Source organism: Arvicola amphibius, chromosome 13 (genome assembly GCF_903992535.2).
Source record: "Arvicola amphibius chromosome 13, mArvAmp1.2, whole genome shotgun sequence".
NCBI classification, from domain to species: domain Eukaryota; kingdom Metazoa; phylum Chordata; class Mammalia; order Rodentia; family Cricetidae; genus Arvicola; species Arvicola amphibius.
The window spans coordinates 56455378-56479920 of NC_052059.1; the positions used below are offsets into that span (position 1 = coordinate 56455378).

A 24543-nucleotide genomic window follows, 5' to 3' on the forward strand; every position below is an offset into this window, starting at 1 on the left:
AGATAAGTAATGGATAAGGTAGATTAAGGTTATGAATTGGTTTTATGTATTCGGTTTAGTAGAATTAATAATTGTGATATTGAATTGCCTGTGTGCTGCCCATTATCAATTTCCCATGCCTATTAAGATTGTAAACCCCATTGATACATTGGATATTGAAATTGCTAGTAAAGAATCATGATAAAAAACAATTCTCTTGCTTGGTCTGGTCACTCATCGCTCTCTGGGGAGAAGGGCACAGAGTCCTCATAGATATTATTCGAAAAAGAACCTGGAGCTGAAGTCCCCCAGCTTGTAACAGGTTCCAACTTCAGAAGGTCAGGGGAACTCACTGTTTGGGGTCCTTGGTAAGTTTGCCAGAGGGTGGCACCAAGGAGCATTCGACAGGCAAAAACGGGTGTAGGGGTAAGTGCATGAAATAGGTCCCCCTGTGCACATCCCCAGTGACCTAAGGACCTCCTGACGCCTATGTTTTTCTGGAAGTGAGTCAGGAGAGAGTGTGGTCACTGGTAGAGATCCTACTTAGAATGTCCCAGGGCCTGGGCTTCCTCCCAACACTCAGAACAAGTTCACCTAAGCAAAATCTGGGAAGAAATGAACGGCACACAGCCAACACATGCTTCAGCTTCCACAGTTTTAGTGATTTCTTGAACTTTTCCAAACGTGCTCAGGGGCAGACTTTCCACTTAAATGAGAGTAAGGAGTTAGCTCACAGTTTAAAGCCCGGAGTACTCTGGAGACTAGACCCTCCCTTTTCCTCCTCAGGCTAGGCTTGATGCAAAAGCCCATAAAACTGAGCCCACGTGTGCTTGGAGCTCCCTGAGAACTGGCTACGATGTCACGTTCCACCTCCTGCCGTGAATCGAGACCAATGGTTTTCAAAAGTGGAAGAATCACACCAGAGAATTAAATTGCTAGAAAGTTGGGACCATCCATATGCTCAGGAACACAAGAGAGTTCGGTTTCAGGAACCCGGAGGCCCCTCAGATCCCTCTCTGTGGACCTGAGAGGTCTTTGGGGTGCAGATTGGGAGCATCCGTTTCACCTTGGCGAGCCTTGGCTACAGGCTGAACTCAGAGACAGGGCACAGGGTCAGCTACAAGAAGGTCATCTGAGCACCACAATTACACGCTCAAGAACCATACTGGAGAAAAATGGATGCTTATGATTTGCTTGCATGTCGAGGAAATTTTAAAAATAACAGGCTTGCTCTAAATTACTAATATGAAAATAGTTTCTGCCTCTATTCAAAATAGCCTTAGGTATGTAGTGTCTACTTTGAAAAATACAAATATATTTAAAGCTCGTGTAGCTGTGCCTTGGGAAAAAGTGGGCAGCGGCGGGGGTGGGGAACGACGTGGGGACAGATGCAGGAAGCTGGGTTGGTGGTGGGCAGTCCCCGGCATCAGCGCCCAGCTGGCCTGTCGTTGGGCCCGAGGAGCAGCTTGGCTCCTGGCTTGTCCATGCTGGAGTTGGCGCTGTCCGAGGCCTTGTCCGGCTCGGGCACGCAGGTGCAGCCCACCGGGATGGTGACGTAGTGTTCGGCGTACACTGAGCGGCCTCCTGCGCAGGCCGCTGTGCGGCGCAACACTACGGCCGGGGAGTAGACGGGTGCGCTGCGGTAGCGGAAGTCCTCCTCACCAAAGAGCCCGGTCAGGCAGCCTCGGCACAGGCAGTAGGCTTCAGGCAGGTACCTCGGGAAGCGAGCAGGGTCGTAGGAAATCCTGCCGACAGAGCGAAAGAGTGAGGACTGCGGCAGAGGCATCACCGCGAGTTCATGGCCAGCTTGGGCTACCTAGCAAGCCAGGCCACACGAAGACTTGAGCAAGCCTGGGACCCACAACACATCCAGCAGTTAGCATACTGGGAGGGCCTACCTGGAACAGACAGTTACACCACTATGCGGTGAGCCCCGACCTGGAAAAGATGGCTCTATCATGGCACTTGACCTCTGTCATATCTGAGATGCCGGATGCATGCTTGATGCCTGTAAAACTACCCTGTGTCAGAGCTGGAGGGATGGCTCAGCGGTCAAGAGCACTGACTGCCCTCCCAGAGGACCTGGGTTCAATTCCCAGTACCCACATGGTGACTCACACTGTCTGTAACTCCAGTTCCGGTGAACTGGACACTCTGACAGCCTCACACAGACACACATGCAGGTAAAAGTGCGGCACACAAGTGCAGCTGGGTGGTGGTGCACACCATGAGGCACAGGAAACGCTCTTGTGAGTCCAGCCTGGTCTACAGAGTGAGTTCCAGGCCAGCCAGGATTGTCACACAAAGAAACTGTCTCAAAAAAGCAAACAAATCCACAAACAAAGGTAAAAAACACCAAGTATATATATAAATAGATAAATTATTTAAAAAAAAAAAAAACAACCCTCTTCACCTGGTACCACACGCAGGTGGCCACAGTATCCTCCTGGGCTGTCCTGTCAGCCCTGAGGAGCCATCTCTGCGATTCCAGCTCCGGGCCTGCCAGGCTCTGCAGCTCGGATGCTTCCAGTCCCAGCTCCTGCAGACAGCCCCACCTGTGCAGAAGGCCACGCTGCGCTCTCTGAGCTAAAGCAGCAGCGGGGGACGAGAATGCTGCCAGGAGGCCTGGCTGGGGTATTTGAGAAGCGAAAATAATCTTAAATTCCACCACTTTGATTTACCTCCAAGTTTCAATTCAGAGGCCAAATGTAAATAACTCCAGGACAGGCTGTGGCCATAGGTCATAGGCCAGCTACATCAGGCCATAGGTCAGCTACATCAGGTGGCTCACTTGGAGACAAAACAAGCCCAGGAGAGCCAGCAGTCAACTACACAGCTGCAGAGGCTCATGGGCAGAATCCAGGAGAAACTTCTGTGTGCCTACAACCATGTCCATAATCTAGAACACAGGCATTCTCTTATGGGTCTGCTCTTTCTAGAGACCCTCACATCCATTAAATCTGAGCCCTGACCTTGCTAACCTGTCCAGCAGCAGACACACCTGAAGACCTACTATGTGCTAGCATGGGCTGCACCAAAGAGTAGCCTGAGCCTAGTGAAGAAAACAGAAGAGAGGGAGAGGGATGGGCTTGGAGATCTTTCTGTTCCTGGGTGGGCAGGGGAGGCCACAGGCCACATCCCTGCAGAGAATGGTCCAACCTTGAGCCACGCTTTCTTTCCATCCTTAATGCAATGAGGACGCTTGCCAATAAAATACCTCCCTTTGACAGTACATTCAGAGCACCCATGTCGAGGAGGGGAACTGGTCTGCAGAAAGGTCAGATTTGGGGGCCAGGAAGGTCTCCTGGGCATGGAACCTTTCAACTCCCCTCTCACGCTGTTCTAGGGACCAGAGAAATGGCCGGGGTGAAAGCTCATAACTGGGTGGAGGGATAAGGCAGACACTTCTATAGCAAACACACGGATTGTGCCCGTTTGTGCTTCCCGCCAACACAAAGTAGGTGAAAAATCTGCTTTTAAAGTTTGTTTCAAGGTTAGGGAGATGGCTCAGCGGTTAAGAACACTGGCTGCTCTTCCAGAGGATCCAGTTTCAATTCCCAGCACCCATATGGCAGCTTACAACTGTCTGTAACTCCAAGATCTGATACCCTCACAGAGATAAACATGCTAAACAAGCAGGGAAAAAAACCAATGCACATAATAATAATAATAATAATAATAATAATAATAAAGTTTGTTATTACTGTTTGCTCAGTTCTGCCATTGGGTTTGGGAGCAGAATAGACCTATCTCCCTCTCCCCTGACACTCCCTTTTACCGAACATTTGAAGGGGAAGGAGTCCTAAATAGCTAGACACATAATGTCTCCAATTATTTTCAGCATTTATCCAACTCCTATCTGAGTTCTATTTCAGGCAGAACCACCTGTGCACACCAGAGACATGCGGTAGAAAGAGCACAAATAAACGGAAATGACTGATCCAGATCAAAGGGGTCAAAGGGCATTTGGAGTGGAGGTCAAAGTGAGACCCGGGGAGTGTATCAGGGGAAAAGCACAAGCTGAGAGGTCGCAGAGTGGCGAGTGACACCCGGGTCAGGACCCTGACAGGTTTCAGAGAGCAAAGTGATCCAGTGATGCTTTAGAAAGATCTCCCCAACTTCATGGCAGAAGCGTGTCAGGGATAAAGAGCGAGATCTTGGTCAAAGGTGGGAGCTGCATTTTGGGATATGATTTGCATTACGTGTGCTAGCTCATGGGCGTGTGTGGAAGGAGAATGGTAGTAGGGGACTCTAGTGTTTGAAAAGGAAGGGTACAGGGGCTGAGTTCAGAGATGGGATCTGCAGACTGAGAAAGGCGGAGCCTAGAAATGGGGCTGCTCTAACACTTACAGAGGTGGAGCCAGTTCTTCAGACGTGTGGATTCAGAAGCGGTTTAGGTTTACTTGCTGTAACTATAACATAATACTTGAGACTGGGTAATTTATGAAGACTAGACATTTATTTGGGTATGGTGGTACATCCCAGCCCTGGGGAGGTTAAGGCAGGAAGATCAGCATCCAAGGCCAGAGTGGATGACACAGAATGCTGGTTTCAACCACTCTCCAAAAAAGAGGTTTAGCTCAGTTGATCCTGGAGTCTGGGAAATTCAAGAACATGGATGGCCTTCTTGAATATCTCTCATGATGGGGCATATCAGCTGGCAAGACAGACCAGCCACCCCAGCTCATATCTCTCCTTATTATAAAGCCATTAATGCCAATCCAGGAGTGCCATGATCTAGTCACTTCCCAAGCGCCTGCCTCCGAGCACCATCAGCACATGGAGACTGAGATTCTACCTCGTGACCGTGGGAGGACACTTCCATACCAAAGTAGAAGCTTCTCAGTGGTACTGTGAAGACGTAACCAATAACACACAGGACTGGGAAGACAGAATCCCTACAGGAGACACCGAGACAACACCAGCCCCGCATTCCTACAGGAGGGCAACACCAGCTCAGCATCCTTACAGCAGACACCAAGGGCAACACCAGCCCAGAATCCCTACAGAAAACGCCAAGAGCAACACCAGGACAGCATCCCTACAGGAGACGCGGAAGCCATGTGTGAAAGGGTCCTGAGCAGAAGCATGGGAGTTCCAGGACACCATGCTGCAGACCTGGTTTACTATGGTGCAGCCCTGACACTTTGAGCCCCTTACAGTGATCTATTATATGCTCAGTAAAACAGAAAAACACTAATCCCAAAAGAGGGACATTCTGGTGACTAGCCAGTCACTTGGGGTTGGGTAGTCTATGAGCTGTATACATCCCGTGCATTCTGGTCAACATCTAAAGATTAAGTAATCCAGTAAGACCAGTCCCACGTCCAGATTTATAATTTTTTTCAGATTTATTTTACTTTATGTGTGTGTTTAGATTGCCATGTGTATATGTGTACCACGTTTGCCTGGTACTCAGAGAGGTTAGAGGAAGGTATCATATCCCTTGGTGAGAGTTATGGCAGTTGTGAGCTGCCATGTGGGCACTTGGAACCGAACCTGGGTCTTCTGCCAGGGCAGCGAGTGCCCCGATGCTGAGCCGTCTCTCCAGCCTTATCTTCTGATCTTGATCATCGGATGTGTGGGAACATCCAAGTAAGGGGGATACGGAAATTCTTTACCCTAATTTCATGTCAGTTTTTGCTAATTTGAATTTTTGTTTTGTTTTTTTGTGAGACAAGGTCTCACTATGTAGCCCTGGTAATACTGGAATTCCCTATGTATATCAGGCTATCCTCAGCTCATAGATATTTGACTGCCTATGCCTCGTGAGTGCTGGGATTATAGTTGTGTAGCCCCATGTCTAAGCCTGAAATTATTTTTAAATGAAGAGCCAAAAGAGAAATAGGGTTTCAATTGCTGTGGGGAGACACCATGAACACAACTTTTATAATTACATGAAAACATTTAATTTGGGTGGCTCACAGTTTCAGGGGTTTAGTCCATTATCATCATGGCAGGAAACATGGAGGCATGCCGGCAGACATGGTGCTGGAGAAGGAGCTGAGAGTTCTACATCTCGATCCACAGACAACAGGAAGTGAATTGTCTCATTGGGTGTGGTCTGAGCATGTATGAGCCCTCAAGACCCACCTCGACAGTGACACACTTCCTCCAGCAAGACCACCCCTAATCCAACATGGCCACACCTCCTAATAGTCCCACTCCCTTTGGGGGCCATTTTCTTTCAAACCACCACAAGAAAAAAATACAAAAAAACCCCAAAACTTTATAGTTTCTAAATCTCCCTGATGGGAGAGCCAGGGAGAGCCTGGCTGAAATCTGAGGCCTCAGAAAGATGTGGTGAGAGACGCTGCAGGTCTGCCTGGCAGCACCCTTGCTGGCTGGTGGTTTGCAGAGAATGGAGACGGTGCCAGCCCTGGGTACTCCAGCATGCTGGGCAAGGCGTGTATGCTGTATCTAAGGCCTATGGACAGGCACGACCATGGGCACCAGGCATTGAGACCATAGCCAAGTCCAGTGGAGGGTCTGGGGAAAATTCCTCAGGGACCTGGAAGATGTGGTTACAGTAGGTACAGGCTTCGCTAAGCCTCAGCAGAATGTAGCAGCATACACCAGGACCAGAAAAGAGGCAACTGTTGCAAAGGTCACAATGGCGGAAGCAGTGGTCTCAACACACAACACACGGGTCATGACCCCTTTGGAGGTCGCATATCAAACATCCTGCATATCAGATATTTACATTATAGTTCAAAACAGTAGCAAAATTACAGTGATGAAGAAGCAACAAAATAATTTTATGGTTGGGGTCACCACAGCATGAGGAATTGTATTAAAGGGTTGCAGCCTTAGGAAGGGTGGAACCACTGGGTTTGGATGATATGTATAAGGGTTTACACAGGGATGTTGGCAGGGGAGGAAGGAATGAGCATGTGTAGGAGAGAATGATTGTGTGTAAGCCCGTATGTGTGAAGAGGTTGGGTGTGAGTTGTGAGAGCATGTGTGTGAATGTAAGAATGTTCCAGAGAACCTGTGTGTGGAGATTCAAGTGTGAGCATGTGTGGTACACAGACATGTTTAAGGGCATGTGCTCATGTGTGAACATGCATGTGTTGAGTGTGTGAGCATGTGGGCTCACGTGTGTGGTGGCAGGCTAGGGATCTGGTGTATAGTGAATGGTCCTGGAGCCAGAGCAGAGGACAAGGCTTTTAATCCCACAGCTCCCTGGATGGGGAAAGAAGCCGGGTCGCCCAGGATCCAACGAGACTCCTGGAGAACCCAAGAGAAGTCCCAGAAGACCTATTGAGATGAGGAGCTTCTCTTTGGCACAGCTGTTTGACCTGAGACCATCATCCACCCGTTGCGGCGCCGCCCAGCATCCTGGGTGTCCTTCAGGAGCTACCGGCTCTCAGGTGCTTCTCTCGTTAGTTTTGTAGGTCAAACTGTTACTGCTTGGGCACCTGGTGGCTAAAGCCTCATCCAACAAAAAATACCCATCCTAGCACTCCAGGCCAAACCTTTCCACTTCACCTTGAAGCCTTCAGACTGACTAAGGCTGGTGACAAGACCCCCACATCCCCCATCTCTACCTACCACCTGGGATAGGACGAAGGAATGAGCAATAGGGATTTTCAAAATGTGTCTTTGAGACCTGGATTGTTCCCTTGCACGGGAAGGTGCTCAACATGGAGACCAGATGTGCCATCCACAGCAGGGGCACTCACGCAGAGTGACCAGCACCATAGGAAGGCAAGTAGCCCCTGCGTTTGTGGATGCCCAGCTTCCTGCCTAATCTGAAGAATCACCAGCTCCTTGGGACAGAAGGAGCAAGGCTTCCGTTAAGGACCCTTACTCTTCCAAACATGGAAACGTAGCCCAGCAGAAACCCCGCCTGGCCTCCCTGGCCAGTCCCCGTTGTCTCTGCAAAACGCTGCTCTGAGCAAACCTGGCGCGGGACCTGCCTGGAACACATCAAGTTTTCCCCACTGACGAATCTCAGGAGCGGCCCTGGCTCCGTGTGAAGTTTGGCTGGGGGTGAGTGACAGCTGCCGGGGCTTAATCCAAGAACAAAGGACAAGTCCTCCAGGGATGATTAGAAGTGGTGGAAGCTGAGCCCTTGGAGGAATGTGAGTGACAGCAGCGACAGAAAAAGAGCGCTCCCCTGGGGCCTGGACACGTAGGAAACAATTCCCGGCGGTTCCGGAGGCGGGGGCGGGGCTCCGAGAACAATGAACACGTTCCCAATCGGAATCTGCCACCTGATGTGCCCTCTGAGGGCCAAGGGTAGCTGGGCAGCCACCAGCACAGTTTGCCACTTTCCAAAAACATATTTCCATTTCAAAGCAGCAGAACTCAAGGGTTACTGATTCTCCCCGGGGGGGAATCCAAAAATTCCCAAGACCAGGCACCAGGCTAAGGGGTCCTGACCAGAAGTCCAGAGCACCCGTGAGTCAGTGGGGACAAGATGGCCTCAGCAGCCTGAGTCAGCAGCACGGAGAGCCAGTGAGTTCAGCCCAGCAGACTTTCTAGAAAAGGCAGGGAACGGTCAGATAGGAGTCCTGGAAAGAAACTGTTGATTTAAGCACTGACCAGGGACCCAGAGCAAGTCGGCTGCGAGCTGAAGGGGACGGTGTGACAGGAAGGTAACTTCGCCAGCTTCCTGAGGCCTTCGGACCAGGCTTGAGTTTTGGAAAGGTCTTGGAAAATTCCCTCCGGCCAGCGACTCTTTTAGTCTATAACCAACTTTCCAGCTTAGAACCTGGCAAACCGATTCTAAGACTCACAGGGGAGGAGAAGGCCCAGGAACCCTCGAACAGATTCCAGGGAAAATGGGGGGGGGGGGGGGGGTGGACTTGCCACCAGACTGGAGGTGATTAAAAGCTAATGGGAAGATCAAGACAGTAGATGATCCCTGGGGATCTCTGGGGATAAGCAGCTTCCTTCACTAAAAGCCCAGACTCCTCTGAGAAGGCCCTGTCCGTGCAGCCAAGACCGCCAACATGGAGCTTACTGCGTCCTTTTGTCAGAACCACGCACGGCTCGTTTAAAAGGAAGGTTCTGGCAGAGTGTGGTGCCTGACACACACGTGTCAATGTGCAGTCAGAAGGCTGAGGCAGGAGGACTATAAGTTCCCATACGCCAAGTATGGTTTTCTTCTTTTTTAAAATGCTATAAAGTCCCAGGCGGCAGCTGTAGGCAGGCAGCGGACTCTGGGAGCAGCCAGTCCCAAGACAGAGCCTCGTGGGTCCCGAGCGGGTAGCTCAAGATCCCCGGGCGGGTCACTAGTGGTGGCTCATCCCAGGGAGAGCTGGTTCCGCCATGTGGCGAGGAGGAGAGACAGCTCGCAGCCGAGTTTGGGAGAGCCAGTGGCGGGTGTGGACATGGGCGGGTAAAAGGCACATAGACACAGTAGGCAGACATACAAGTGGACATTTATTACTTAGAGGAGAGAGAGGGGAGGAGGGAGGGAGGGAGGGAGGGAGGGAGAGAGGGATGGAAGGAGGGAGGGAGGGAAGGAGGGAGGGAGGGAGGGAGGGAGGAAGGGAGGGAGGGAGGGAGGGAGGGAGACAGAGACAGAGAGACACGTGTGCACACGCCAGGAGAGGGCAGGAAGAGAAGGATCCAAGATGGCAACGAGAGGTCAAAGGTAGCAGGAGTGGGCGTGGTTTGCCCCTTAAAGAGCCAGCCAAAAGAATAACATGGAACCCTGCTTCCTGAGAGGTGTGCCAGTCATCACGACTTGTTCATTATATAATGTACTCATGTACTGAAACCTTACATGGTGCCTCACGAACATGCACAATTAGTGTGCTAGTAAAAATTAACATATCTTAGAAGAGCCAAATTATAATCTACAGTCTTGTATGCTGTGGAATAGTACTTTAACTGTGTAAAGGTGTGTTACATTTGTTTATGCTGCATTTCTGCAACCATATAAAAATGTGTTGCTTTGCCTGCCTAGGGCACCTGATTGGTCTGATAAAAGTCTGAAGGGCCAATAGCTGGGCAGTAGAGGGGTAGGCGGGGCTGGCAGACAGAGGAGAAGCAGCAGGAGGAATCTAGGCTCAGGAAAGGAAAGATGGAAGGAACCAGGGAGAGAGGGAGATGCCCAGGTTTGGCAGTCAGGCAGCTGCCAGCCACCCAGACACAGAGTAGAACATAAAATAAAAGAAAGGGGAAAAGGCCTGAGGCAAAAGGTAGATGAAGAGAAACAGGTTAAGTAATAGGAGCTAGTGGGACAAGCAGAAGATAAGGCCAAGCATTCATAACTAATATTGACTCTGTCATGTGTTGGGGGCTGGTGGTCTGAGGCAGCCTGATACACTTGCCCACCCTCCGAGTGCCCACCTGCTCTGTGCTCACTTAACTTGGGCATCTTGAAGATGAGTCTGCAGAAATATGGCTGCATCGAGCCGTGTCTGGCCACATCTGGCACTGGATGGCTAGCCACTGTTACCATGGACACAGTGACAGCAACAATTGGATGACATGTTTTCACGGTGCCTTTTCTGTCTGAGCAAAGCATGCCCAGACTGCCCTCCATGCTAACGGTAGTTCACACGGAAGGTCGTTATAACCCGAGTTGGCACTGCCATGGAATGGCTGTGGGACTTAGTTGTGCTTCACTGAAGGCACACAAGTGAGTTTTGTAAAAATAGCAAGGCTCTTTCTTCCCTCACCCCTAGAGATTCGGAATTAATTGCTCTGGAATGGGGCCATGATGTTGCTATTTTTTAAAAAGCCTCCCAGATAATTCTCACAGACAGCCCTGTTCAGGCTGTTTGGTCTCCACATTTAAGAAAAGTAATGAAGCCAGACATGATGATGCATACTTGTAATCCCAGCATTTGGAAAGCTGAGGCAGGAGGATTGCCACAAGTCTGAGGCCAGCCTGGGCTATATAACAAGACCCTGTCTTCTATCAAACAAACAAACAATAATAATAATACTAAATTAATGAGGGTTTTAGGGCTGACTGTCTGTCCACGGTACAGTGTTGGCCTCATCTGAGAGAAGCTTTAGGCTCCACTCCCAGCACTGGGGGTTAAAAAAGGTGTGTGTGTGGGGAGGATCTGTAACCTTCTAATCTCCTATTTTCCCTTTACAGCTAGCCCTCCCTGCAGCTGGGGTGGGCAGGACTCTGCACACTATAGGAGTCTCCCTGCATATGAACTCCTGACCAGGGCTCCAGGGCTGGAGCAGTGGATTCCATGGGGGAAGCAGGGGGTAACTGGGGACACTGGAGGGTACAAACAGCTTCCCTCTAGGGGGAAGCTGTGGCCAGCAGGCCCATCAGTTCCACCCTCCTTCCATTTGCTAAGGCCCCAGGGAGCCAAAGAGCTGCAGGGTCTGCTGCCAAGAAGCACTGAAAAACCCTCCTCTGGCCCTAGTAGAAAACACGGCGCCTTTCTCATCAGAGAGGATGTGGAAAAATTTGTCAGGACGTAGATCCCCAAGGGCTTCACCTGGCCAAGGACACTTAGAGGTCCATCCTGCTCTAGCTGCTGTCATCCGAACTTGGCAGAGCTGAGGCTGAGCCTGAGGCAGCTCCAGGGGGCCTCTAGCAGCAGGCAGGCTCACCTGCCCACCTTCCCTCTCACATGCCGGGAGGGGGTTGGGGGGAATAGAGGTACTGCAGTGATGGCGTCTTCCCTCTCAACGTGGGAAACTGCAGCGGGGTCTGTGGATACTTAGCATCCAGTCCCACACCGGGCACACAGTGATGCTCCAACCTGGGGATCCATTTATTCTCCACAAAACCTATTCACCAAGTGGCCAAGCCAGAGGACAGAGTACTAGGAAAGAATTTGGAAGATGATGGTTGGAGGCAGTGGGTCTTGCACAAGAAGATGGAATGAGAATGACAAGCCCAGATCTCTAGAAGGCTTTCATTCTTCTGTCATGGCAAATGTGACAGTCGGAGCAGCTGGGAAGCAGCTCTTCAAAGGAAAAACTCCCTGGGCCCACAGGACTGCTGGCTCTCCAGGGGAAGCTGCAGAATGTGGGTCCGGAGCCATCTTTGATGTCCCCGACCTTGGAACAATGGGGACAGCAGGCGTAGGGTGTGTGAGGGAGGAGCCCACCTGGCCCAGGGAGGCAGCTGTCACCATGGAGGGGCCGCTCACATACACTAGCCTGGCCTCTTCAACTCTAAGAGTTCCTGGTATTTTCTCCTCGACAACTTAGTAATTTGGGGAGATGAGCCCCCTCTCTTTCACCTTCCCAATGTGCCATCTGTGGAGGCCTGTGTGTGACAGCTCGCATTTGCCCAAATCCTCCTGTTGGCATGGGCACACACATTTTATTCAGGTGAGGAGCGTTGAAAGAGGTGTCCAGAGAGTGAAATATTGTCATCCTCCCTGGCGGCACCCTGCATGCTGAAGTAAAGCCCTGGCCCGGGGGGGGGGGGAGCCAGCAGCCATCAAAGCCAACGGTAATCCGGGAACAATGCTCCATGACAATGCGTTTATTTTTATCCCTGACAGGTGACAGGTGCAGCGGAGCTGGCTGGATTCTGAGAAGCCCACTGGGGGAGGTCAGCTCTGCACTTGAACAAAGTCAAGGTCACTTGTCCATCATATGCATATATTTGGAAGATGCCAACATCTCTTAGTTAAGCTGCTTGGGAAAACCAAAAAAAGTATGCCTCCTTTTCTACAGTGACCAACAGGGACAATATTGTGGAGACTCCAGCCAGACCGACAGCATTCTTTCTGCGGGGGCATCTGTCCCTTTCCCCAAGTCACCCCCTTCCTTTCTTTTTTTTTTTTTTTTTTTTTTTTTTTTTTTTTTTTTTTTTTTTTTTTTTGAGACAGGGTTTCCCTGTAGTTTCTAGAGCCTGTCCCGGAACTAGCTCTTGTAGACCAGGCTAGCCTCGAACTCAGAGATCCGCCTGCCTCTGCCTCCCAAGTGCTGGGATTAAAGGCGTGCGCCACCACCGCCCGGCCCCCTTCCTTTCTTAACAGAACATTATCCTGATGAGCTAGTGTGGGAGGGTCATAGTGCCTGTGCTACTGTGGCTCGTCCAGCACAGGAGATAAAACAGAATCCTGGTTTTCCTGGAAGACAGCTTTGCGACATTGTCATAAAGTCTTTTTTAGTAACCCACAGGTATGAACCAGAGATGTAGGAAAGAGTGAAGTCACTAGGGAAAAACTTACTTAGGAAAGGACTGCCACCCCAAATTCCAAAGGGATGAGAGTCCCTGGGCCACCATCTGGCAGGATGCTTGCCTTGTGCTGCCCCCTGTTGGTCAGAGTTACCACTGCAAGGAAAGATGGATCCCACGGCTTGGGACTCTGGTCAGTTTGCAGATCTCCTTGCACTGGAGCCTTGGCACAAATTTGAAAGTGTATAAAGGTGGGAGAGAGTGTCTTTAAAAGGCAAATAGTAATGTCTTTAAAGGATAAGCGCAGTCCCCTCCTCTCCCTCAAGCCTTATCCAGTAGATACCTTCCTAGGAATGTCTTAGCTTCAGATAGCATATTAGAGTTTAACTTATAAATCTGGCACTCTAGCTTAGCTGAAATAAAACAGAGCAGTAAATACCATAATAATCTCACTGCACTACTCTCCCTTCTCAGAGATGATCCAACATGAGATGGAGTGAGCATGGTATCCTGACATATCACAGGGCGACCGTTCAGGGGTCACCTGCACACAGCATGACAATACCTGGATGTCCCTACAATAGCCACGATGACTAGAGAGCCGCTGTCGAGAGGGCAGAGGGCACAGTGTGGAGCAAATGTCTCAGGAAGGACAGGGTTTCGTGACACTACTGAGATTGTCGGCATTTTAAAACTTATGGGTTTCTGGAATTTCCCACTTAGTATTTTCAGTTGAGTTTGGGAAACTGAAGTCGCTGAAAAGGAAGTCAAGTGTGAGGGCGGTGGAAGCAACGGTGCTCTTGATTTCTGTACTTTTCCGTAATGTTTATTTATTTGATGTTTGAAGCAGGGTAATGCTATGTAGTCCAAGAGTCTCCCAAACATGATCCTCCTGCCTCAGCCCCTTGAGCGCTGGGATGGCAGGTATGCACACGCCACCTTGCTGCCTCTGAGCTTTAAATTTTCTTTAAAAAGATTTGCTGGGCAGAAACTGATGTGAATGGCACCTGTGCACAAAGCAGCTCTCAAGGCCAGTGGCTCCCTTGCTCCTCTGTTGGCTCCTACAGCCCCTACTAACATCTGGTGGGTAACTAAGACCCGAGGGTGCCATTGGGGGAAGATGGCAAAACTAACCGACACCTCACAGGGAAAAGGACTGCTTAGATGAGCCGTCCTGTCTATCACTCTGGCCGTTTCTCCTCACACACGGAGAGCAGGCCACAGTTGGTCAGAGCCCAGTACCACTCGGAGTGCTCAGGTTATCACTGGGCAGGGGTGACCCTGCCTCCTCGCTAACAGAGTAACTGGAGACCACATGCACCGCACTCGTGCATTCTGAGGGCGGAAGGTTCTCAGGCACTGAGGCTATGCCACACACCTGTGGGTAGGTGCTGAGGTCACCCCTTACTCCCTTCAGACATCTGCTGGCCTGTGTGTCTGGGTTTTGTTTTGTTTTGTTTCTCTTAGACAGGATTTCTCTGTGTAGCCCTGACTGTCCTGGAACTTGATCTGCAGACCAGGTTGGCCTTGAACTCAGATCCACCTGACTCTGCCTCCAGAGTGCTAGGATTGAAGGCGTGCGCCATCACTGCCTGGCTCTGTGTGTCTGTTTTTAAGTCACTTGTCCTCCCCAACCTTTGCTCTCAGGCCTGTTCCACCAGGATGTTTGAAGAGGTGGCAAGGCCACTCCAGCGTCTGGTGTGGGGCGCCCAGGACAGGGTGGGTTTATGGAGACAGTGCTCACATCACAAGTGCTGGCTATAGGAAGTGGGACTTCTTCCTGTGGAGAGCTCTGGAAGGCAGAACTTTGAACTTGAAGTTACCTTGGAAAGAGGGAAAATCAGGGACATATGGACTCACCTCAGGGGGTTGCCAGAAGAGCGCACAGACCACAGAACATTAGAAAGGACTTAAAGGGTCACCCTGGCATCCGCCCACAGGCCTGTGGCACATCTACTTGCTGTTGGTCACCAAGAGCCGACAAAATTGTTTGTTGTGAAATAAATTTAGGTGTAGACTCTTAGAGTCTTGGGGATGGGGGAAAGTTATATAAAAAACAAATAAAGCCTAAAAATAAACGATTTTGCATTATTCATATCCCAGAGAAAATAAATTTTTTTAGCCTACTACTAGAATAAACAAGCTAAAATTGCTTAGAGTACTGGCAGGTGTTTATCTTTAGAGTGTCATCATACAAGCTGGTGTGTCTTTAAACTTTAACAAACTCCAGTGTCCCGGCAATAGAGCTCTGAATATATTAATCTGCTGTTTAAAAATCTCCCTGAGCAATCAAGTTGATTTATTTTTGGCATTTTTTACTTTTTAAGCAAAGAAGGAACAAACACATCATGCCACAAGGTGAAAGACAAAATATTTTTATGCTCTGGGAGACGAATGATGCTTTCCTAATAACGCGCTGGGCTCCGCCGGATGGATGAAGTCAGTGGTGTCCGGTATCCCAAGTCTACTGTTTTGGGTTTGTTACCAGGCAACAGTCTCTTAATGTCCAAACTGTGACGTCTTCAGAGCTCAGCCCAGCCATGGAGTCACAGAGCTCTGAAAAGCCCACCTCAATGTCCACAGCACCCCTTCCATGAGCCCCCAGCCTTGAGCAGCAAACAAGCCCCTCACACCAAGGCTCTGTGTGTCTCGGAAGCCAAAGCTGCATTTCCGCAATGTCTGCCTTTTCCTCAGGGTTGGAAGCCAACCCTTCTCCCCATTTAACAAAGAAAACGTCTCCAGTAGACACACTAGCACAAGTCTGTCAGCCCAGATACTCGGGAAGCTGAGGCAGGAGGATCATTTGAGCTCATGAGTTTGAGAGCAGCCTGAACAAAATAATGAGACCCATATCTTTTATTAAAAAAAAATGTAGCTGGGTGTGATCATGTTAAGCTTTGGTTCCAGCACTCTGAGTTCCAGGCCTGCTAGAGCGGCATACTAGAGTCTGACTCAAAGAAAGAATGAAAGAAAAGTATCATTATGTATGTATGCTGTCAATTTCTCTTTCGGCACTAAAGCGACTGCATGCTAGTTGCACCTTTTCCCTTGAGGAATGCCGACTGATCTGCTTCTGTGATCTAAACGCTGCCTCCCTCTTCAGAGCTCTGTTTTATGCAACTCACAGTCTATTGGTGGACACAGTGATACTTTCCAACCCTGGTTGCTCAGCAACGACTAGTATCCTATTCAGCAGTCATTTGGTACGTGGATACATGGGTCTGCAGGGGAGATGCTGAGAAGTCTGATCATGGGTCAGGTGTATAAAGTGTGATACGGAGCCAGGCACAGGTGTGCCAACCACTGAGGAGGTGGAACAGGAGATCAGTGGAGCCCAGCGCTTGAAGCCAGCCTGGGTAACAACAAGTCCCCTTCTCAAGACATACTTTTGGATAATTACAATCCCCATTTCTTCCTTTCCAAGTCATCCCAATTCACACGCCTCCACTGCACCCAGGCTTCCTTCTTCCTCCACCTTCATCAAAGCAGCCTGATGATGGCTGCAAAAAAACCAAGTTTCTCACCTTGGTTTCTACATGTGTTTTGCTCCCTAGACTGCAATATTCATCTCTTCACTTGGAGAAAGCCAGGTCACGTGGTTTCCCTTCCACTGAGTGCCTGACCATGGCCCATCTTCCCTTGAGGTCACTGGCTTTATCGGTTTATGGTTCTGGCTCTTTGGGAGAGAAGCCCTTTGTAACTCAGTAGCAAACATTTTTCCCCTGGCTTGCCCTGTACTCTAGTCTGTTTTGCCAAGACGACACAGCATGTAATTATATAACTGATTTTCTTAATCTTATCTTTTATGATGTCTGGGGCTGTGAGCTGCTAAACAAGCCTCCTCCACACCAAGATTATAAATAAAATTGCTCGTGTTTTTCTTCCTCTTTGTGGCCTTATTTTTTTACACTTAAATCTTTGAATCATCTGGAATTTGTTGTCGCATAGGAGTGAAATCCAACCATATTTTCTTCCAGCTGGAGACCCAGCTGTCCTGAAACCAGGATCGCCATTCCCCAAATACAGAAGCCTGCTGATAGTTCAGTGCCTGCTTTAAACCCCGATTCCACCTACAGCGATCTTTCCTGTGCTGTGGTATTTCTAACTCTGTACTTCCTTATTTCTCCCTTAGCACCCTGCTTTGCCTATAAGAACGTGGTCATTTCAGTCCTCCATCACCATAGGGAACAGCTCTGGGAATCCAGGAGAAAACAAGCTCCCCAGACACTCAGGTCCCGTATAAACAATGGTGTTGAATTTGCATGGAACCTACGCAAACCCTCCGGTAGGCTTCAGCCATCTCTACACACCTAACACAGCCATGCTCTGTACGGCTTAGGGAGTAACAATGAGAAAGATTGCGTATTCGGCACAGAGGCTAGTTCTCTCAGGTATTCTTGATCTGCAACTTGGCTCTGTGGATGCAGAATCTGCAGATCTGAGGAAGGCTGAGTGTGCTACCTCTGTAGCTGGTGTCACTCCTGCACCTGAGCTGGTGGAATTTTGGGGGAGGGGAGCATGTCCATTCAGGCCACCAGGGTTCTCAGAAGTCCTTCCTCGGCCCTCTCACAGATGAGGCTCTGTACTTTCTGGGTTGCACTTTTCCTACCCCTCCTCAACTCAGGAAGTGAGGGATAATCGGGGGAGCACACAGAGAGGCAAGGCAACGGGGCCAGCTTCAACTGTCAGCACCTGCAGCAAGGGCCTGGCATGGTCCCCTAAAGCCTAGCTTCCTTCCAAAAAGGGTAAGCAACTTGAAGGATGGGGATGACCACAAGGTCAGCTCACCAATGCTGCTAAATACTATGGAAGAGGATGAACAAGGGGCCTGAAGCTGTCTGACCTGGCCAGTGGCAGATGGGAGCGGCCCCACCAGATCCAGTTACCCCAGGTATGGGGGATCACCAACCACTTCCCTCCCTGCCCCTTCCCTGCTTTCCAATGTGGCCATGGAAGACACCAGGGTTGGCCTGCAGCAGGAACAGCTTGCCCTAATGTTCCGTAGGTGCGGGAGTGAAGAACTCCCAGCTGGACCTCAGCTTTGCTCTTTCCTGTCCACGTCCTCTTGAAGGCATCAGGCTTCACGCCACACTTCCTCTTCAAACACTTATCACAGGCTATGCTCTACAGCCTTGGCCAGAGCCACAGGAGACATGCCTACAGAGCAATTGGGACTTGCTGGGTGTTTTCTGTGTGTATTTAAGCTCAGAGTGGCCTTTAGGCCAGCTTCAACTCCAGCACTGCTTCCCTGAAGAGCTAGGATGGGTGCCCCCCTATGAGCCCACTTCCATGGGGTGGGACAGTGAGAAGGGATGGACCACAGCTGATCTTAGCCTGAAGAGCAGCCATCCAAGGGAGGATGTAAACTTCAGCTTCCTAGGACAGCCTGAGGGGCTGGGCAATTGGGGGGGGTGTAGTTCGAGGGAACTGACAAAATCAGTCCTGGATGACCCAGGACATAGGTCATACCCTTGTCGCACCTGCCTTTACTCTCTCTTTCCACTGTGCTGCTTCAGCTGAGGCCTCACTGTCACCTGGGGAAGCATTGCAGCAAGCCACACCTCTCCACTGGAACCTGCTACGGTTTGGTTTGCTGCTCAAGTGTCCTCCCCATGGCAAAGGCTTGTTCAGCCCAGGTATATGTTACAGTAATGGCAAACTGACTAATAACATCCTCTCCGGAACACAAGAGTGGTGACCATATGCTCTTGGTAATTCCAGCACTCAGGAGGATCTCTGCGAGTTTGAGGCCAGCCTGGTCTATGGAGAGAGTTTCAGGACAGCCAGGGCTACATAGAGAAACCCTGTCCCAAAACAAAGCAAAAACACGCTACTCAGCGGTGGGATACTTCTCCATCTCCAGTATGACAAGGCTAACAAATAGCAAAGCCTTGCTGGTAGCGTTCTGTAGGCGCCACATCCTTCCTCTCTCCTGGCCACATTGTCCTCCCCTAGAGTCCACCCCCATATATCGTGCAGCTCTTTCTCATCTTCAGGGCAGTGTGAGGGCTCCGCTCCCTCCTCTGCCTTCTGACAGGAGTTCAAGAAGGAGTTACCATCGTCTGCACAGGCCCGTGTGGCCACACTACTTACACAGCCCACACTTCCCTTTTTGGCATGCTCTTCTTTTAACACAACCCCGGATTAGGCCATCCTCAGAATCTGGCCTATCCTCCGCGTGTCTTGAATGTCACTTTCACTCCCAAAAGGATGTTCTCTCCCTCCCTCCCTCAATTTCAAGTTACCACACATGGGAAGCTTCTCTTGTCACCCCATGTTCAGTTCCCCAGACATCCTCTCAGAGGGTGTGCCTCCTAGGTCTCAGTTCCCAATCTCCTCCAAATCACACTCCCATAGGCCTCCTGTGCCTCTTACAGAATTAAAAAAGGGTCGTTCACGATGGATCAGGTAAAGAATAGGCGGTCGATTGGTATTCATTGCATAACAAATGCAGGAAGAGCTGGCAAGAGGACAGTATTTCTTTGAAGAACGTGACAGACCTCTGTAGAGACCAATTTACTTATTCCATCTGCCTCTCCTGGCTCCTCCCGGAGCTCACCGACCAGTGGACACCAGCCCCACGCTGGGAGTTCCACCCTGCCCCACCCATCAGCTCCGCCACGCCCACCTGCCCTCAGACCCCGCCCCTCAGCCTCCAGTTGGCCCCGCCCCATCCCGCTAGCTCCACCCGATCCCCATCGGGACCCGGCCCTCGAGCCCAGCCCGCCTATCCCTCAGGCTCCACCCGGCCCGCCCGCCCCGCCCACTAGGCCCCGCCCCACGACTCCACCCTGCCCCACCCACCTGTCCTGCAGGCCCCGCCCCGCCCCTCAGGCCCGCTCACCTGTACGCCCAGGGCGAGACGCTGCGCAGGTTGGTGGGCGGCCGGAAACGGCGGTCGGCGGGCCTGCCCCCGGCGGGGCAGCTGGCGTTGCGCGCCTGCTCGCGCGGCCCGAGCTGCAGCGTGTGGTGGAAGGCGCTGAGCACGCCGGCCGCCAGCCGTCCGTACAGCTGCTCCAGAAGCTCCTCCGGCCGGTCCGCGCAGTCCCGCGGCCGCGCCGGGCGCCTCCCAGTCCTCAGCGCGCCCGCCGCGCGGCCCGGCGCCAGGGCCAGCAGGAAGCCGACCGCGAGCATCCAGACCTGCGGCGGGACAGGCCGCGCTCAGCGTCGCGGGAGCCGCCCGCCGCTCCGCACACCGTGAGGCCCTACCCGAGCATGGGCGCCGCGCGGGCCGGCCCCCGAGCGCCGTCCCCGCCCGCCCGCCGCCCTCGCGGCCCCCGGGGCCCGGCTCGCCGCCGGCCCGCGCGCCCCCGGCCCCCGCCGCCGCCGCCACCCCGAGCCGGAGCCCGCGCGGGGGGCGGCTGGGGGGCGCGCGTGCACGTGTGCGTGTGCCTGCCGGGCTGCTGCGCGGCGGGCTGCGAGTGCCCGTGAGACGCCGCTCCCGGCCATCGTCCCCCGACCCTCAGCCCCAGCCCGGCCGGCTTCGGCCATGCCGCCGCCGGTTCCCCCCGAGGGCGCTCACCAGTGTCCCCAGCATCGCGTCGCCGAAATGCTTTCCAGACTTGTTAGGAGGGGGGCTGATGGCTCTTGAGCGAAGTAAATAAAGGCGCCGCACACGCGGGGCGTGTGGCCTGCGGGTTGGGTGTCGCCCCCACCGAAGTGGACTGGCGCGGTCCGCCTGGCTGGAGGAGGAGGTGGTGACTGGCCTCGACGTCTCGGCACCGACCAGTGGGGCGGCGGGGATGCAGTCGGGAGGCCGACTTTGGCTCAGAGGAAACGGATTTCTCTAGGCGTTAAAAGCGGTCCAGGAGCTGGACAGGCCACTTGGAAATGAATGAACTCAAACCTAGGACTCTCCTCCTTGGGACCTCGTCTTCTGCGATTTCGTAGTTCGAAGAATTATATTAGAGATTAAAAAATAAAGTTAATGTTCTGTGAGGCGAGAGGAAACTGTTTCCCCCTTAATACTCATAAAATGACTCCGTGCCTCTTATTCAGCTAAAGGCAGGGTAATAAATACCCTCCCCCACCTGACACACGGCTGTAAGTGGGCATCTCTTGGTCTGGTTTTACAGTGTTGGAGAACTCAACCATGATATTGTGTGAGCAGACGTGTAAAATGAGCCTAAAGTTCTGTGAATTAACTAAGGGAAATCAGCCCAAATGAAGGACCATATTGTATCTCAAAATCTCACGAGAGCTTGCTCACCTCCTTGTCCATTCTACAAAGCTAGTGAATACCGTTACTTTTGAGCACTGACGCTTTGAAAATAAAAACAAATGGTTGGAACCAGCTGAAAGCTTTTTGAAAGTGTGCATAATAATTTTTGATTCCCTAAAATGGCTTGCAGCTTTGGGTTTTAACCAAATTGTAAACCAGTAAACTGCATTTCAGTTATGCTGTGCAATAAAACACTTGCCTTCGATGCTTTAAAACTAAAATGCTTTCTAACTGCTTCGCCGCTAAAGTCCTTCGAACATGACTGCTTAAACAATTTACAGCTCTTAGGAAACACATCTGGGTTTATGGAACACTTTCCGACTAGCACATAAATCGTTAACATTATCTCATTTCTAGGAAAATGGGAATAAAGGCGTCGGCACTCAGATACTGATTATTTTCTATTTGAAAACCAGTGTAGGAGTATTTCCGGGGTGAGCTTGTCATTACCAGAGTTCCATGAACGACTCACCAGTCCTATTCCAGCATCCTTTCATATCCAGGCTCCACAGTGGCACGGGGCCAGCTGTCACTGCACGACTTCTCCCCTCTCCCAGCTTCTCTTTAACGGTTTTCAGTTTGTGGAGGGTCTCCGTTCCCGAAAACACACTGATTAGAGCGTCAGATTCATCTGTGATTAAATAGTGGCCCAAAGCTTACGAACAGGTGCAGAGTAACACTATAACAAGAGTTCTGCCCAGGTCTCCATGTTCTGTGACAAGACGCAAGTTAATAACTGGTCCAAACTTGGGGCTGGGGAGATGGCTCAGTGGGCTTACCATGCAACACTGGTGGGCCAGGTCCTCTGCCACTCCACAGAGTTGTTCAGCCACCACATGCACGTCATTTCACACGGACAGTAATATAAACAAATACTCTAAAGATTAATCCAGTTAAGAGCACTGTCTGCTCTTGCAGAGGACTTGTATTTGGTTCCTAAGCACCCAGTGGTGACACTCAGGCATCTGTAACTCCAGTTCCATTGGATCGATACGCTCTTCTGACCTCTGAGGTCGCCTGATACACAGACGATGATGCACAGACACATGTAGACAAACCATTCATAAACATGAAAATAAATAAAAATTTAAAAAATGAAGTCTATATTAATCTATGTTGACGGGAAAAGAGGTGCAAAATACAGTTAATCTCACCGTGCCCCTCAGGTAACAGTGCGTGTTTGATGTTCTGTACTCCGTTTCTACTAGCGTAGCTGTCTAGAGTTAGCTTGATATTTTCTTTCTCATCCCTTGCTCCACTCAGCTGTCCCAAGTCCAGCAAAGATGCAAGACAGCATGGACCAACCTTGACGTGCCCACAGAGGCTACAAGAGAGCACCATGTCTCCTGGAACTGGTGTCACAGCATTGCTCAATACGGGTGCTGGGAACTGGACCCTGATCCTCAGCAAGAAGGATGGGCGCTGGTAACTGCTGGAGAGTCTTAAGTCATTATTTGGCACTGTAACTTCCAAAACCGATATGTGATTGGCTACTTCCGTGCTGTCCTTGGAGTCTGAGTAAGTTGCATATGCAAAAATATTCTTTGATGCTCCCTCATGTAGCATGGCTGAGTCTAGCACCTGGGTCTTGCGTTGTTTTTGCTGCTTAATCCTGCGCCATCAACTTGTACATTGCCACCTGGTTCCGAGTGCCCACTTGAATTTTTGTCTTTCCCCGCTTTGTCTGATGTCGGCTGTCAGATTGTGTGGCTGCATCCAAGCTCTCCTCGTCAGGAATCGCTGACCACATCCCTGTATCTGACTCGAGCAGCCACGTATGTTCTGTTCTGCACTTGTCAGACTTTGTCTTCGAATCATGCCGTTCCTCACTGACATGCCACTCTTTACTTCTCCCTTCTCTTGTCTAGCTGTTTCCCGGCTCATCTTTACCATCATTCTTATACGCCCTTGGTGTGCTTTTCTTTTGCACTACTCCAACTCTTAAAAAAAATTAACTTGGACTGGGGAAATGATTCCGTCAGTAAAGTGCTGGCTATACATGGCAGAGGACCTGAGTTCAGTCCTTGAACTTCATGTAAAGAAGCTAGGATTTAGCATTTGTCTCAGATTAGCATTTTTTTTTAATGGCTTGGAGAAGTGGCCCCCAAGGTCCATGCATTCAAGGCAGGTCACTGGGGCTGTGTCTTTCCTGTGGTTCTGGGTTACCCTCAGATGAACGGGCTGTTCTGCCACATGCTTCTGCCATGATGTACTTACAGTACTGTCTTAGTCACTGTTCTGTCACTGAAGAGACACCGTGGCCAGGGCGACTCTTACAGATGAAAGCGTTTAATTGAGGCTGGCTTACAGTTTCAGACGCTTAGTCCATTGTCGTCATGGCAGCGAGTATGGTGGCGTGCAGGCAGACATGGTGCTGGAGAAGGAGCTGAGAGATCCACCCGGATCTAGGCTTGGAATGGGCTTTTTGTTGGTGGGTTTTTTTTGTTTTTATTATTATTTTGTTTTTTTGTATAGCCCTGGTAGTTCTTGAACTCACTTTGTAGACCAGACTGGCCTCGAACTCACAGAGATCCACCTGCCTCTGCCTCCTGAGTGCTGGGATTAAAGGAGTGCGCCACCAGGCCTAGCTGACAATGGGTTTTTTGAAACCTCAAAGCTCACTCCTAGTGATGCACTTCCCTTTCAAATAGTGCCATTCACTGGTGACCAAATATTTGAATCCAAGAGTCTACAGAAACCATTCTCATTCAAACTCCATGGGTGTAAGTACAAGCTCAAAGCAATAAGACCAAATAATCAGAGACCGAAATCAATGTAGCTTCAAGCTATGATAAACCTTTCCCCCAGCTACAGGTTGGTTATCTCAGGTACTTTGTTATGGTAGTGAAAAGCTAATTAGTTATTTTTCTCATCACTGATCAAATACTCGACAGAAAGCAACTTTAGGGGAAACATTTATTTTGGCTCAGTTTGAGAAAACACAATTCATGACAGGAAAGGCATGATGGCAGGCGGTTCTGTGATGGCAGGAGTGTGGCAGGCAGCTGCTTGTCAGAGCTCAGTGGACCAGGAGACAGAAACAGCCTATGTGTCAGTGACTCACTTCCTCCCACGAGGTGCCACCTCCTAAACACTCCACTTCCCTGAACACCATTGCCAGCTGGGGACTGGATGTTCAAGCACACGAGCCACTGGGGAGCATGTCACATTCAGACAATAACAATGACTAGCACAGCATTCAATACAAATACCCTATTGAATTTTCTACCTTTTCTACCTCTATTTCCTTTTCCACGGTCACTTTTTTTGAGAC

At 50.6% G+C, this 24543-nt stretch overlaps 1 protein-coding gene across 1 annotated transcript; it reads right to left on the reverse strand.

The window, feature by feature from the left end:
- Nucleotides 1-1405: 1405 nt before the first annotated feature.
- Nucleotides 1406-20585, reverse strand: Il17d (interleukin 17D). The gene is made up of 3 exons (XM_038309554.1): nt 20571-20585; nt 19893-20188; nt 1406-1724 (listed from the first exon to the last, which is right to left on the reverse strand). Exons 1-3 carry the CDS (start codon nt 20583-20585, stop codon nt 1406-1408), a joined length of 630 nt encoding a protein of 209 aa, XP_038165482.1.
- Nucleotides 20586-24543: the final 3958 nt, after the last annotated feature.